The sequence below is a fragment of the Sipha flava genome, unplaced genomic scaffold (assembly GCF_003268045.1).
Source record: "Sipha flava isolate LNK unplaced genomic scaffold, YSA_version1 167_pilon_pilon, whole genome shotgun sequence".
Taxonomy (NCBI): Eukaryota; Metazoa; Arthropoda; class Insecta; order Hemiptera; family Aphididae; genus Sipha; species Sipha flava.
Genome location: NW_020271856.1, coordinates 448,590 through 465,780, shown reverse-complemented (window position 1 = coordinate 465,780; position 17,191 = coordinate 448,590). Strand labels below are relative to the sequence as shown.

Sequence of the window (17,191 nt, the reverse complement as noted above, 5' to 3'; positions counted from 1 at the left end):
TTCTGTCGCAAATCCCTCAAGATTATTGTTTCGAAACGCGGAAGACTATTCGTGATCAGTGGCATGACGAACTCAAATATTTTTAAAGGCAAGTATATTTCTCGATACCTACTCACCTAGAGAAGACTCTATTGAATAATAACGGCATATAAAAATAAAAAATGTACATAAAATCTAACAACACACAAGATTACAGTAATAAAAACCGTATTAAATGTATTACTCGTTTATAACACTTATTTGTTGACTCGTTGTTACCAGCTAGTAGCTACTGGACACTAGCTCCTGCTTATATCAATATTAAAATATCTTTTTGTGTGTTATTTTCTTATTTTAAATTATAGTTATGAAACTAAATATTACCTACCCAACACCAATTGAAAACACTGAGAGGCGGTATTCTCTCGATTACCCTTTTCACCGCGCCATTGATCCTGATAACCACAACAATTTTTTTTAAATTAATATTTCCAATATTATAACCTGTCTCAAATCGTATAAGATAATAAGTAATTTCGTATTTTTTAACTTAATAAACAATATCTGATGATTTTGATATATAATTTTTCCTTTCAGCAATCATTCATTTATTTTCATATATAATTTCTTATGATATTATAAATAAAATTAAAAATATTGACTTTGTTAAATTATATCATTTATTTATTAAAATATTTTATTAGTTAATATTATTGTGCTATATACATACTCGTATATTTGAACAAATATAAGATAATAATATACTATATTCTTACTTATTACTTATACTAAATAACTGTTCACAATTTATTAATAATATTATTAAATAAGAAACTATTTTAATTAGAACTCATTTTAAAGTAGAAATATTAAGAATGAATATTTATTATAAAATTTAAAAACTGTATTAACTTATTAATCGTGAAACTTCTTATATTATTTATAAATAGTACTAAATAATAATAATTACTCGTAATAATTATTAGATTATAAATTTAATCTACCCAACATTATTCCATTATACCAAATGGTTTTTATAATTATTTATGACTATTGATTTGTAAAATATTATCAATTATTGATTAATTATAAAATAAATAAATGGTTTCAAAATTATCACAGTTTCAAAAATAATTATTAACGTTTTTTTTTTTAGTTAAATATAATAAATTTGTATAAAATATTTATTTATCTGATTATGAGACGGAAAATAATGTATTATTATTGTTATATAGTTCATATTTGAATTCTATCAAAATGTATGATAGTTAAAATGAACCAAACTCATCTATCCAAGACTGATATTTTTCAATATCTTGACTAGTCACGGTTTTTCGACATCTTTCTATAGCTTCATTGAAATCTTGTACTGTAACTGGTAAATCGATGTCAGCACGTTTTATGTTTTTTATTTGATCCGGAGTCTGTCCAACAATTTTTCGTCGCATGCCCATCATAGCTGCATCCCTACAGACGTTAGCTATGTCTGATCCGGTGTATCCTCTTAATTTATTAGCTACAAATCGATGATCAAACGAATCATCAAGATTCACTCCTTCCAAACATAATTTCAATAAAGTTATTCGTGAATCATCTGAAAATGAATAAGTATAAAAATTTTTTTAATACATTATTATGTAATATAATAATTAAAAATTATCAGTTGTATTTTGTAAAAAAAAAAAAAATGTAGTGACTGTGTATTTCATAACGGCATATTACCATTAGGCAAAGGCAAATATATTCTTTTTTCAAAGCGTCTTCTAAAAGCGTCATCAATATCCCATGGATGGTTGGTAGCTGCGAGTACCATAATTGATGTATTATTTTCTTCATCACTGTTAAGAAAATAATGATTTTGAATATTAATAGATATTTGAATTTACATATTTTAATATTTACCTAGTAGAATTTAAACCATCCATGTGAATTAAAAGTTCCGCTTTAAACCTTCTAGAAGCTTCATGCTCACCTTCGGAACCTCGTAAAGAACATAATGAGTCTACTTCGTCTATGAATATTGTAGACGGGGAATGTATTTTTGCCATTTCAAACAATAATCTGACCAACTTTTCTGATTCTCCTCGATATTTAGATGTCATTGTTGACGAAGAAACATTAAAAAATGTCGTTCCACACTCTGTAGCTACAGCCTTAGCCAACATTGTCTTTCCGGTACCAGGAGGACCAACCATTAGGACACCTTTCCATGGCCTTCGAATGCCCTTTAAAATCGATAAATTTTTTTATTTCATTTAGCTTTTAGTGTAACTATTAAGCCATATGATAAAATAATACATAGTAAATAATATTATCTGTCTATAATCAGTATAAGTATTATTATGTTAAATAAAATATACAAACATATAATTTAACAATCTAAATTGACAATATGATAATTTTATTAAAAGCTGGAACATTCAAATCGTAAATTTTTTATTATCTTTATTATGAATATGAGTATACTATATAAATTTTCTTAAATATTATTTTTAATTAATTAATAAATATATAACACAGAAAAAAAATTGTCACAGAAGATTCAATCACTGGATTGCTTCATTTAAACAATGGTATATTAATGATAAAGGAATAAGTTACTGAATCCTTTCGGGAATAAAAAAAAAAAAAATAGAAAAAACTAAAAATACTGAAATATTAAATATTAATTAAACTAAAAATTAAATAAATGCCGATTTACGAGTATGTAAATTTTAAAGATGATAATTATACATATTACATAATTTCTATTCATGTAATATTAGTATCAATCATTTTGGAATTAAAAAATAGTTCGACTCAATTAAAAAAAAATTGAAAATATACTATTGAGTCTGAAACGCATGGTATTTATAAGTTGTGACATGTGAAGTTTAAACAAATAAATATTTGTCTTAATGATTATTACAACCACAATATGTAATATACAGCATGTTAAAATATAACATCTAAATATACATATAAAAATATACACGGTGGAACTTTGATAACTCGAATACATTCATCGATCTATAGCCATATGAATTTTTAGACAAACTTTTATTTAAATATATTTTATTAAAATTGTTGATTTGTAGGTATCATTTTACTTTATTAATGTTTGTATAATTACTTTAAAGAAATCTGGCATCAACATAGGCAACACCATAGCTTCTTGTAGTAAAGTTTTTGCATGTTTCAATCCAGCTATTCGATCCCACTGAACGTTAGGGTTTCTTTGCAAAATGTCTTTCTCGATAATGTCTACCAAATGAGATTCATAACCAACAACAGTTTTGATTTTTTGTAATTGTTTTTTTTGATCTGCTGGACGGGCAGTTGATGGTACTTGGTGAATTAGAGGTGGTATAACAGGCTTAGTTCTGTATCCACCCGGGTGTGAACAACATCTTAAAAAAAATAATTAATATATAGGTATTTGATGTTTATAAATATCAAAATAATTATTTACCTGTCTCTTTTTGTGTGGATGGCAGGCAACGATTCTGAATCTCTTTTCCTTAGAGAAGCAGCCCATTTCTCTGATGGACCATTTGATTTTGGTTTATAATATTGTTGATTATTGTTTGATCGATTATCTAAAAACAATATTTTATATATTATATTGTGCTTTTAATTACAATTATATTATTCTATAATTCTATTCACATTAAGAACATTATAATATTAAGGTATATGTTAATAAAAGAGTATAATTATACTAAAACATTAAAAACTATTAAATACTTATATTTTATAGATTCACCATTATTTGCCCGGCTAATATTTGGCACCACATTTGGTGTTTGCGTTTGTTGTGAAGAGGATCGATAAAGATGTGATCGCTTTGATGCTTGATTTGTTCGTCTAACAGGCTTGGAAAATGATGCAAAAGATGAAAATGGATCTAACAATGAGTCCATCATACGAGCAACTTCTTGTTGAACTATCCATCCTGTAGGTCTATTATTAGACAGTCTATTATAAAAATAGAAATTTTAATTAGTATATAAATATAATACCATGTTTAGTACCGAAAATTACTAAGCCATGTATAGAATTCATATATTTCCTAAGCATTAAACAATATACCAAAAACCAAGTAGGCAATAATGTGGTGTAAACGCACCATAGTTGATTATAGAATATACTATATAAATACTTAACATCTTATCGTTGATATACACGATATCTCTTTATTATGCAATGACAATTTTCACCATTTATTGACATTTTCGTGTGGATATATAAACACAACACTCATAATATGTTCACCTTTTTTCATTACAGGGTTATAACATATTTTAAAAAGAAAACAAAATCAAAATTTAACTAATTATACTATTTTATAATCCAATAAAAAACATAAGGACTTAATGAAAATAATTTCAAAAATCAAGACGGGTAATAAGAAAAGATATTTATTTTTAGTCAGAATATTATAATTTTGAATTATTTTTGGTAATTATTCAACCAATTTCAATAACCAATTATTACAAGACAAGGCCTTTGTCCTTATAAGGTTAAGTCCTGAAATAATAAATGTATATGTCATTTGTGTTAAAAAATAATAAGCTTTGTCATTCATATATCAGTCGCACACTACATGTTGCAATAAATAATCTATAATAGCAGCCAAGTAATAAGCAGGGCTCATAACTTATAGATCTGAAAATGGTGGTTATAAGCACTATAATATGCTCATAAAAAGTACTTTAAGTACTTAAATATACACTAAAACATAAGAAAAAAAAATCATGTAAACAATAAATTTCAATAAACATGAGTTAATTATAAATATAAATACTCATAATTAACACTACTATAATTATTTGTTGTTATCTAGAAAATATGTTTTTAAATGCTACGGAACTTAAAAAAACTTAAATAAGCAAAATAGCAAATAACAAATTTCTAAATACGCAAAAATAAGTCAGAAAAATAGAAAAAAGCAAAATAGCTTTTATATTTTGAAATATGCAAAAATATGCAACATAAGAATTTGTATTTAGCTTCGTAGTTATCTGAAACAAATTTATAGCTCACATAGGTATTTTTAGGACCTCTAAAAAAAAAAATATGTAAATGCTATAAGTTATGAGCTTTGATAATAAGTAAGATAATAGGTTTGTAATATTCAATAAAAATATTGTGCTACAAGTAAAAGTTAAAAAATAAAAAGAGTATGTTAATTTGAACAAAAATATTATAAATAGATTAATTTTCTTACTTTGCCTAGGAGAAATATTTAAGTTTATATAATGTTTAGAAATTTTATAAAGTATCTAGGTATCGTTTGAAATAGAGTTATGTAATATATGTTTTATTTAAATTAACTAAGACTAGTAAGCATTATCTATAATACCTAAGAATTACACACATTACCTAAATTATCTTACTGCTAGTAACATGTACATATATTTTTTACTATTGGTATTTTCGATGACTTCGATTATTGTGACCATTACCTCTTATTTACATTTTATAAGATAAAAATAATTATTTGTACGAAAAATAAATACGAGTAGTATAGGCCCATATGATTTAAATATGTATTTTATTATTATAAAAATTTATAACACACCAAAAAAAAAAAAAAAACACTAAATTATTTAAACTGTAAAATATTTGCTTAAAATTTAAAATTCATAGATATAATATTTTAGTATCAATATCCACTGTATAGGTTAACCAATTACCAAGACAATTTATTTGATTTCAGTTAATTATTACTGAAAAAATTAAAATTATTTATTTTAATCTAAGACGTCTTATAACCTAATTATAATAAGAACCTAATTTAAGTAATAATCTTTTTAAAATTAAGACAGAGGACATGTTACTTTATCAGAAATATTTGAATAAAATATGAGTTATGGTATTCATTTGTATTATAATTAAACGCAACAAACGCGTAGTCATGGTTATGAAACACGTAGTTATGGAGAAATATAGGAAAGTTGAAATATTAATAAAATATTTTATTATCTTTTATGAAATCAAATATAACTAAATATAACGTATTTCATTGGTTAAATTTAGAGTTAATTATTTATCATTGAGATGATTAAAATTTAGTGTAGAATTAGAAAAGTTTAATATTTTTAAGTTTTTATATTATATTATAAGTTTAAACGTAAGTAACCATTAAAATACGCCGAAAATGTTTTTTGTAAATAATGAATATCAGCAAGTACAAATATATTGATACCAAAATGTAATAAAATTGAAAGAACCATGTAAAATATAATGTTTAGTACATTGTGAATTTTTTTATTTCAGTATCTATTGATTAATTCAATTTTTTAAATCATTTTTATTTAATTTTACTAATTAATTTTTTGTTTATTTTCACTTAACGTTATTGTTTTAAATTTACCAACAAATAAGTTAACATTAGTTTGATTTTTAACACTAGATTTTAAACACAACATCCTTCCAGTATATTTGGGTACTCAATTTGGAACTGAAGTATAGATCCGCTTACTACATTTGGTATCAATAAATTATTTTATCTGTTCATGCTACGTGTAAGCCTGTGGTGCCCTAAGGGCACTACGACCACTTTATAAAGGAACCGCAGTCTACGGTTCATAACAAATAGTTAAAAAAGATTAAATTGTTTTCGTAAAAACTTTATAACAAATAATGTAATATTTTTTATTGTATATTTGTATATAATAACTATAATCATAATAACAATCCATTTTATTTATTTTTTAAACTTAAAAATGCATTAATTTATAATTAAGATTAATTTTAATAAAATTAATAAAATGGCTATCAATTAATATTTTCTTTTGTTCTGTCTTTAATGTTATTCATAACAGGGCATCGTGGCTAAATCGAGTCTAAAAAAAAGCACCACGAAAAAAAAAGTTTGGGAACCGCTGGTGTAAGCAATACTTTTTAAGCTTATTTTCTTCCTAGCTTTAAAATCATAAGGTGTGAATTATAAATATATTTGAGGATATCGTAAATCAAAGTAATAGTTTATTTTGTAATAAATAATCTACATGATATATTTATTATTCTTTGCTTTTATTTTCATACAACATTGGATATTACTTAATAATATTATTTTCATTAATTTTCGTATGTTTCCTTCATCTCGAATTTAAAAATATTGTTTTAGGTAGATTACTATATTTATAATTCTTAATCGCTGAAAAGTTAAAATATTATAAATACTACACGTAAAAATCTAAAAAACACTGCCTAGTACCTAACCATACCTTATTTTAATTTTTAATATAACCTAATTTAAATTTATATTTTCAAACTTTATATTTGCTTCTATATTTTGATATAAATAAAGGTAAAAACTTGATTAAATAGGTCAAAAAATACTTGTCACGCAATTCATATTGGAAAAATAAACTTTATTATACATATCAACTAAAAAGGAAATACTGAATTTCACCGTACGCATGTTAGTAATTTCATTGACCTCTAGCTCCAAATTCGGTCGATAAACTTTTACATATTTTCTTTATAGACAAAATTGATTGTAACCTTTTTTATTAATATAAGAAAATTATATTTATTTGCTATACAAATGTTGAAAGATAATTTAATTTAATAATTATATATTTTATTAATCGGGTTTGGTTTGAGTCAGGTTGATTTTTTTTATTAAATAAAAATATATTTTATCTTGTTCAAATTAAATTTTTCGGAAGACAAGAGGTTAATCGAACATTTATCATCTTAATATATTTTTTTCTTACTATTTAATTTTATTGCCCAATCATTACATAAATTAAGATTTGTAATTAATTTTCATTTGGTTTTCAAGTAATTGATAAATATAATTTATTTATTTTTATTTAGATTAATAATAATAATAGGTTGATTATAATTATAATTAATACATAAAGTAATAAAATAAGACAAAATTGGTAAATATTTTTATTCAACTAAATAAATATATAATAAAATAGTTAAATGTTAGTAAATAAAAATAATCGGATTAAATAATGGAGATAGGATGAGGGCATAAATAAATAAATTAATACATGAACAACCAAAAAATAAAAAATTAATTGTATTTGTTATTAAACTACTGATAGTTAAAATATATATAAATTAATAGCTTATATATAAAAAAAATAAAAAAAATGCTTAGCCTAGAGTATTATTTTATTTGTAATTCAAGACCAGTTTTGAATTAAAAATTCATAAGTTAAATACAAAATGAATTTGAATAGTGATTTTTTTGACTTTGTATAAATCTAACAATACATTTTTAAACCGAAACCGATCATAAATTATAAATATAATAATTATAATAATTTTATTTTTATTTTATTTTATTTACAAACTTTAATAATATTTGTTATAAGTCAAGAAAAATGAAAGAGTATTTTATTATTCAACCAATCTATGGATTGAAAAAATAAAGTAAATAGTCTAAGTATAAATTAAGTCTATAGTTTTATACTTACATCTCTTCAAGATTTACTTAAATCAATTTGTTTAAACATCGATTAGATTAAGATTTTTTTTTTAAAGTTCGACATAAATATCAGTTCGAATATAATTTATTTATAATTTATTATGTTTTATGATTACAAATAACAGTTATTACAACTGCATAAAAATGTAAATTATATAATTTTATATAATTGATTAAAAGTTTTACAATTTGTATTGAGTAGATTTATATGTATTACGGATAGAATAACTCCATAATATCTTATAAAAATTGATTAACATTTTTTTTAGCCTAATTTTTTCTTGGTTATACGGTATAGACCAGCGTTTCTCAACCTGGAGTTGACGAAACCCTAGATAAGGGATTCCATCCATTAGAAATGATTAAACACTGATGTAGAAAAACAACTTTTTATTTACATTAAAAATATAAAATTTAATTTATAGCATAAATATACTATAAACTTAATTTCATTCGTTTAATAATTCGAAAACTCGTATTTTTTTTTTTTCATTGATGGTTAAAGATATATTTTGTAACCAGTAAAACAGAAAAACCTTAAATCAGTTTTTATTATAATGAGAGGGGAGGGTCGTGAGGTGACTTATTTTATATTTTACCTCTTATGAGAAGGATCGCGACATTAAAAAGATTGAGAAACCCTAGTATAAATAATTAATTTAAAAATTTTGAATATGTAAGGACATTGTTGCAAAATTTATTATTATTATTATTATTATTATTTTAAATATTAAATTAATAAATTCGATTTATGAATAAAGATGTACTAGCCTTCTAGCATAATATCAATCGCTTTAAAATACAGACAATAGTGTTATAAATATAATAAGAACATTTTAATTCATGAATTATAATATTTAAGGTTTAGGACCGAATAAAAACTAAGTATAAAATTACATCATTCCACTAATCAGCTAGTGAATATTATTTAATTATATTGTATGCTTATTGTTATAAAAATAATGTAAAAAAAAATAACCGAATGACAATGAACTGAATTTACTACAGTATGATATATATTAAATGGCATTTCTGCGTAAAATATTATTATAGTTACGTAGCGATTGAATATGTAACTTAAAAAGAAAAAATGGAATCTACAAGTCGTGAGACGGCGCATCGTGTACGCAATTCAGCTACATGTGCGCATATCGTATCGATTTGATGTCGAGAGGAATGGTTATAATTATTATGGACAAACCAAATCGTGGGATATTTGCGAGTTACATGTTATTTTTTTATGTTTTTAAATTTTGATTTTTTTTTTTTTTAACTTGAAAGTAACGTAGTTATTATTTTTTTTTATTAAAAATTAAAGTAATTTCATTGCAATATTATTTGTGGAACATAAAATATAATTTCAATACATTTAAGCAATGAGTAACGAGTAAAGTTATATTTTAGTTAATTTTTTAAAGTAATTGGTTAGTTACCTTAAAAACACTGGTTAATAATACACTATTAGTTACATTATTAAAAAGAATCATACTAAATGTAAAATAAGATTCAATAAAAATCATAATAAAGTATATACTACCCAGGAGGAAGTTTGTACAGATGTCTCGTGGTGACCGGCACGGTCATTTGTATCTCGAACTCCACATTTCGACCACCTTCGGACATGGTGTTGTTGTGACGACTATAGGCCAAACGTACTTATGGCATGCACGAACACAGTGTTGTGCATACCTACGTCCAGCGGGGTAGTTCGGACATAGGTTGTTGGCACACTTTAAACGTCGTTGCCCCCTCATACACGTACACATACACACAATCGTATTAATACACACGTATACAGTATGTAACACTCAATTGGTAACACGAAATATTTTTGTCCGAGGGAGATATGGAATAAAGAGTTAGGTAAAATTCAAATGGTAATATCAAATTGTTTGATATTTTTTAAATTTCTAATCCTTTCAGTGTGCGCAGGAGCAACACAACTAACATTTTTTTATAGCAAGATGTATTTTTATTACCAAATTCGGATAGGCTAAATTTTTTAAACATTTTTTTTTTTACTAAACTATTTTCCTATTTCAAAAATTGGTCGATTAACAGCGAGTGAAAGTTGAAAATAAAATAAATGTTTGGTCAATTTTCAAAAATATAAAATTGCCTGTATTTTGTCAATGTAAAATGATTTATAATTTGTTTATATTTTTGTTTAAAATTTCACTCATTGTTAATCTACCAATTTTTTAAATAGAAAATAGTTTATTTGTAAAAAATGCTTAATAAATTTGGTTTATCCGAATTTGGTGTTAAAATACCCGTTACCCTTTAGAAAAATGCAAGTTGTGTTACGTCTGCGAACACCGAAAAGGTTAGAAATTTTAAAATCATAAAAAAAAAATTGTATTTCAGTATTTCCTATCATCTCCTGATTACGCATTTCAATCTGAAGCAACTAGCCAGAAATATTTCGCGTTACCATTTGAGTAAAACACACTGTATATATATCTATATTATACCCACGGCTCTTAAGTTCCTGAATACTGACCGTCAATAGTGTGAGTTGTGGGGTAGCATAATTGTGGGGGGAGGACATTGCCCCCGGGTGCATAAACCCTTAGCTGTAATAATTTTCATACGGTGTTGTTACACTAAGCAGCTATATATTTATATGTATATATTGAATTGTGCACGCAAACGTTTGTATTTTAGTGATGGAGGTCAGAGACAGCACGTAAAACTTATTTGAATAAGTTCTTTATTTTAGTCTTTCGTTGAAACTTGTATATTTACTAGTAGAATATGCGTTAAATCTGACTATTTATCACTTATTTATATCTATGGAGTAGTCTGCAATATAATCTGTAATCGGCATGTTATGTATAGGAATACGTGTGTGTATGGATATGATATGAAAATTTAATTACACTCGATGGTCAACGTCTCATATGCATTATGATTTGATGTACTTAAAACTTAACTCATATTTGTATATTTACATACATATTATATTAGCTGAATCACTCGGCTTTACCTAAGATCTTAAGCGTCGGTCCCTATGCCTTATTTATAGACATGGTAGTTCAAGGCTCTATAGGAAATTGGACGTGTTTAAATTATTATTATTATTGATATCACAATTATTGTCTTTTTTTGTATTGACGTTATTGTCATTCTCTTGCCTATAAGTATTCCTCAATAAACATTAAGCGCATCTTTTTATCATAATATTATGGTTTTATTTTCTCTTTTTAGGAAATTTGCAACAAATTTTTCCTATGAATAATTATAATATATTATCCCGAAGAATAAAATAACAAAAACGATATTAATATTGAAATTGAACAAACAAAAGAAACCCGGTATATATGACACAACCTAATTAAAACCCATAGAGTAAGATAGTATAAATATATAACTCTATGCTAAAACCTTATTCACAGTTCTTTATGATTTAAAAAATAAATTGCTTGAACATTGGATAAATAGTTTCAGAATTATACCGTAACCAGGGTTCCCATTTTGAAATTTAGATATAAAATATATTTAATTTATAACGGTTATACACTAAATGTGAATACACATTATGTGATACCATTAATTGTTGATGATACAATTATGGGCTTATAAAATGGTCATGTGCTTGTGTACATTCTATAGGAGTTTATATTTATGGTAGCATGTGCACTCTATGGATGTATTTTTAACTCAGAACATCATGTTTATCAAAATTGTAAAGAAAAATAATGCAGTAATGATTTAATCCTCTTCGTCATTTTGTGACAAATAATTATTATGAAAAATTGATTAATTCGAGTGTTGTCGAGAACAATAATATAAAATAACGAAAAAAGTCAAGCTATCTGTGGCAATCAAACTTTACATATTAAATTCTTAATTATATATATGTGTATATATTATAATGAAAGACGTTAATTGGTAAATCACGTATTTTAATAAAATTATTTAATTATATAAGTAAATGTTACATAAAAGAGTATTTTAAATTTAAACTTACTATTCTCATAAGTCAATAATGTCATTAACTAACATTATCAGTAAATTATGATAAATCTCATATTTTTCACAATAATGAACTAAATAATAATTTTAATATGTTAACACACATGAATCAATAATAATCATTGATCGAAAGGGATCCCTGCTGAAATCAATCTTGTCCTTGCTGTACACTTTATATAATTCAATAGTTTATCCTAGTTGACACAATTTTTTTAGAACCGCACAAATTTTAAAGCCATTTGTCAGTCTTTTGATTTCTTATCAGCCATCCATGAAGATAAAATTTCTTATATGCCCCTTTCGTCTGTTCAATTGATCCTTGGGTTTTGCTGTGTCTTGCATAACAATTAATCTGTAATATTACTATGAGTCGGGATTAACAAATTATCAACGATAATAAAATAGATTTTTTTCAGCTATTTACGTTTGTTATAATATTTTTGATTAACGAAACTATGTCACACACGAGAATCATTGAGCATTGATATACAAAGTTCACATCGCCCCGTGACATGCTGACTTTACAGATCCGTAATTGAAAATAAAGTAAGATAATTAAATATCTAAATTTACATTTTTCTTGGAAAATGAAAAACTGCATTTACCTTAATGTGAATTGACCCACTTTTATATTGGTCAAATCGCACTAAATACCTTATTTTTTGACTTAACTAGTAATAGACGTCAATAACCTGCGAATGTCTACAATTATAACATTAACATATTTTCAGGGTAATTACGTCATTAACCGGTAAATCACCACGGTAACGTCTTTCACCGTAACATACATATACGAGTAAACAGTGTCATAACCAGGATTTATTTTCGAGGTTAGGGAATTATAAATTTGAAAAACATTCAATTTCGAAGTGTTTGATGGGGAGAATGGAGTAAGGTTAAGTTAACTACATATTTCGAGAGGATCACATACACCCCAATCGCCACTAAATGCACCATTGTACATACATACCACTCACAAAAACAGGTTTCAGATATTTTTGGTACCTCGGTAACACAATTGATTAAGAACAATTATTTTGTTAGCACAAATCAAATTTCGTCAGGTTGTATTTTTTAGCGAAAAACACGTGCGGTAACCAGTGTTATTAAAAAAATAAAAAAAAGTTTCTATCGTAGTTATGATCTATTTAAATAATTATATAGATTGTAGATTCGATATAAATCATCCATTTTTATCCTATTATTCAGACGTAATTAAATATAGACAGGCAATACGAGTATCTAATAATTAGAGCCCGGATTTCAATGCAAAGTGCATAATTTTTTAGTTGATCATACACAATGCTCTTTAAGAACGTAATTCGTTTCATGTAACGAGGGTTTCAAAACTAAAAATTTTAATTTGCATTTTTTTTTTTTCATATTTTGACGTTTTTCATTTTTAGAGAATTTTTAGTATTATTGGGTCATTTTGTTGGTTTTTAATGCATATTTGTTCGACATACTAAACAAATTTAGTCTATTCAAAATAAAATCAAAAGACAAATTATTTTCTTGATATTTAAGTAGGTTTATTGGGTTTTTCCATACACATAGTCAATCTTTATTTTTCTATTCAGTTTTTATCTTATTTTAATTTTATTTATTTACCGTATGGCAAATCTTATTTTAATTTTATTTATTTATCGTATGGCATATCTTATTTTAATTTATTATAGACTATGAAACGTCACCAGTATTCGGTCAAATAACAAATAATCAGTCAGTTCATATTACATTGCAGACGTTGCTCGGATTACATGTTGTGTGATTTAAATGTATTAAATAGTGTGTTAATGCCCAAAATAAAAAAAATTAAGTAATTTATAAGGTCATTTTTGCGGTAAAATGCATTTTTCAAGGACATTTTCGGCTATTTTTTTTTTAGAGCATATTTGTATGGTTTTAAATGTATTTAAATCCAGGCCCGACAAATAATGTATAATGAAATCTAACAATAACAAAGCATGCTTGTTAACTAGTATAATATATTTATATTATTTTTAATAAACATTGTTTATATAAAGCTGATAATGAGGTCCTTTGTTACGGGTTGGCTCTGGAATTTATGTCTAAAAGCAGTTCCATTATATTCTTTATAACTAAGCCTATACACAATAATAAGTATATTTCCTCGATATTTTAAATTTATGAATTTAGTTATTTTGCCCGTACGTTTATTGAGCAATCTGGACAAAATTATTTTAGAATCTCAACCGTCGTAGCATAAGATGCAAATTTGAATATATTTATTATACTAAATTAAGTATGTACAAGTAGCATGTATATCTTGGACAAACAAATGTGAGTAAAGGGTGTTTGAAACCAATCAGGACCTTCAAAAGTTCTCGCCGGCCCTGCAGTACATTAAATACATATATGAGATCGTATTATCGTAATATTTTATTCATACTTTGGTGATAATTGAATCACTAATAGAAATTAATATTTAAATTATTTCAAATTTTTTTTATCATAATTTTAATATTATTTAAATAATGATTATAATTCAAAATAATTTAGAAACATTAATTTTTTTCGAGTTAAAATAATCTATATTTTATTATAGGTCTATAAAATTCATTACTTATATCGACTGAACATAAATTAATAATTACTGAAAAAAAATGTAATTATCTTGCATTAATTGTTATATATTTTCAAGTAACAATATAAAAATTTAAAAATTATACTATTTTTTATGTATTATCAGTATAATTATATTTCAAAAGAATCAAGTTGCTACATTTTAGAGGCTTATTTTTCCAAACAATTTCAAGTGTTAAAATTGTTATCAGTGGCGTAACTGGGAAATAATCTAGGGAGGGGCATTATAATATATTTATTATTACCAAAACCCTGACACCCCTCCCCCTCACCAGTTAAAAAATATTTTAATTGTATGTATTTTATACAGTATATCTAATTGTTTGATTTTACATAAGTCTTTTAACTCATTTTATGGTTTAGATAAACATAAATTGTAGGTAGCAGGTATTAGGTATCAATATTGTTAAATAATACCCATAATAGTTCATTAATAAAAGGTGCTATTTATACTGTTAGATTATCTGGGGGGGGGGGACAAAATTATACCTTTATCTCTCAAAAAATTGTCAGGGAAGTCACTTGCCTCCCTTGCCCCCCTAAATTACGCCACTAATTGTTATCATATACTGTCAACCTCATAATTTAATTGAGACATATTCTATGCGTCATGAGAGTCGGCTTGGTTATAAACCAAAATTATAAATTTTAAGTATATTACCTGTGTCTATTTATGGATGGAAGTATTAATTCTGTAGGTCCATCGGTAGCGATAGTAATTGTATGAGGATGGTTTTTGACAGTAAATACTTTGCATTTGTGATCAGCGTGCAATCCGTTAGCTAACATGTCGTCAAACAGTGAGGGATTTTTGTAGACATTAAACGCGGAAAAATAAGTATAACCGGAAGGACGAAATAGCTACGGTGTCAGTAAGAACATTGAACTCGCCGCCGGAAAAGGTAAAACGGAAGGGGATTGAGGGTTTGTCAGTGAATTATTAATATGTTGACTAATGACGACATTCGACAGACCGAGTAAGACACTAGGACAGCGACCTGGTTAACCATACTTGAATATTTATATTTTCATTAATGCGATCGATAACTATAAACGATGAACTGCATCATGGTACATTAATCTATAAAGGAATAGGTATATTATATTGTGTAGGTCAGAATTTCAAGAAATCCATTGGGTGAAACCCTGTACTAAGGTACCAGGGTACTTGAAGATTTATCCAAATAATAATAAAACTGTAAAATAAGTATATTTTAGAATTATTAAACGTCATTGTGTTAATGGATAATAATATCATAATTGTGTGCAAGAATGAAGGTGATGCATTTTATGCTGCTGCTTACCTTAAGTAAAAACATGTTTTATTTTTTTTTTTTTGATAAATTACTATTATATTTTTATATTCTCTATATACTGTTGTCTCATGAGTATAAAAGTTAATCATTGTTTGTCTAATTTCATTTATTTTGTCATTATTCATGTACTTGCTTCGGAAATACATATACTAAAATTTAAATAAAATTATTTAGCCCCTGTGCAAGAAAAAAAATTCATTATTCAATGTAAAGGATTGTTTTAACAATGATGAAGAGATATAAAAATGAACAACCGATTTTATGTTGTATATTAAATTGTCTAATATTTTTAAACTTACAATTTTGAAAAAGTTCATACATCTTATAAATACATTTAGTAACTGTTTAATGTTACCATGTATATATTAATCCATATTTATAAATAACCTACAGGAATGCTTGATTTATGGTTACACTACATAACTTCAAGCATCATAATTATGAACTAAATCATCAGGTAACTAATTATTACTAGTTACTAATTTATCTTGTTAACCAAGCATTAGAATTCCTAACAACCTAATATGGATAATATTTATTTGAATTATTTTATAATTTGTTACCATAATTTGGTGTAAGTATTAAAGATTAAATCGTATAGGTACAGTTCAGTTACATTAGTTATTATTTTACTTACTCATCAAGAGTTTTTTTTTATTTATTTATTCCAACAGATAGTTATTTAGTTTTATTTTTAGTTATAACTATATAAATGGGCTGTGTAAAAATTGTTAAATGAACAATACAACATTTAAATAAAAAAACCAAGCATAATATTAGGAAAAATTTGTTTTACTAAAATAAATTACAAGTGACTTTTACAAAATGACAATTTTAGGTTGTTGAATAAATTAACAAATAAATTATTTTATAA

General features: G+C 25.3%; 1 protein-coding gene across 2 annotated transcripts; it reads right to left on the bottom strand.

Moving 5' to 3' along the window:
• Positions 1-1,175: 1,175 nt before the first annotated feature.
• On the bottom strand, positions 1,176-15,842 carry LOC112679731 (katanin p60 ATPase-containing subunit A1-like). 2 transcript variants are annotated; one of them, XM_025549632.1, is made up of 7 exons: positions 15,663-15,842; positions 3,725-3,936; positions 3,431-3,557; positions 3,092-3,368; positions 1,882-2,204; positions 1,702-1,817; positions 1,176-1,573 (listed from the first exon to the last, which is right to left on the bottom strand). In XM_025549632.1, exons 1-7 carry the CDS (start codon positions 15,788-15,790, stop codon positions 1,248-1,250), a joined length of 1,509 nt encoding a protein of 502 aa, XP_025405417.1. In that variant the 5' UTR covers positions 15,791-15,842; the 3' UTR covers positions 1,176-1,247. The 2 variants fall into 2 exon arrangements, with proteins under 2 accessions (XP_025405417.1, XP_025405418.1); XM_025549633.1 differs by lacking the exon at positions 15,663-15,842 and adding an exon at positions 9,954-10,359.
• Between the last annotated feature and the right edge of the window lie 1,349 nt (positions 15,843-17,191).

What these genes read in the sequence shown, in the direction of transcription:
- LOC112679731 (XM_025549632.1), bottom strand. Translation starts at nt 15,790, where the DNA reads ATGTTAGCTAACGGATTGCACGCTGATCACAAATGCAAAGTATTTACT. An exon ending in ATCCACACAAAAAGAGACAG is followed by an intron (nt 3,369 to 3,430) that starts GTAAATAATTAT and finishes ATTTTTTTTAAG; the next exon opens with ATGTTGTTCACACCCGGGTG. An exon ending in GATGGTTTAAATTCTACTAG is followed by an intron (nt 1,818 to 1,881) that starts GTAAATATTAAA and finishes TTTTCTTAACAG; the next exon opens with TGATGAAGAAAATAATACAT.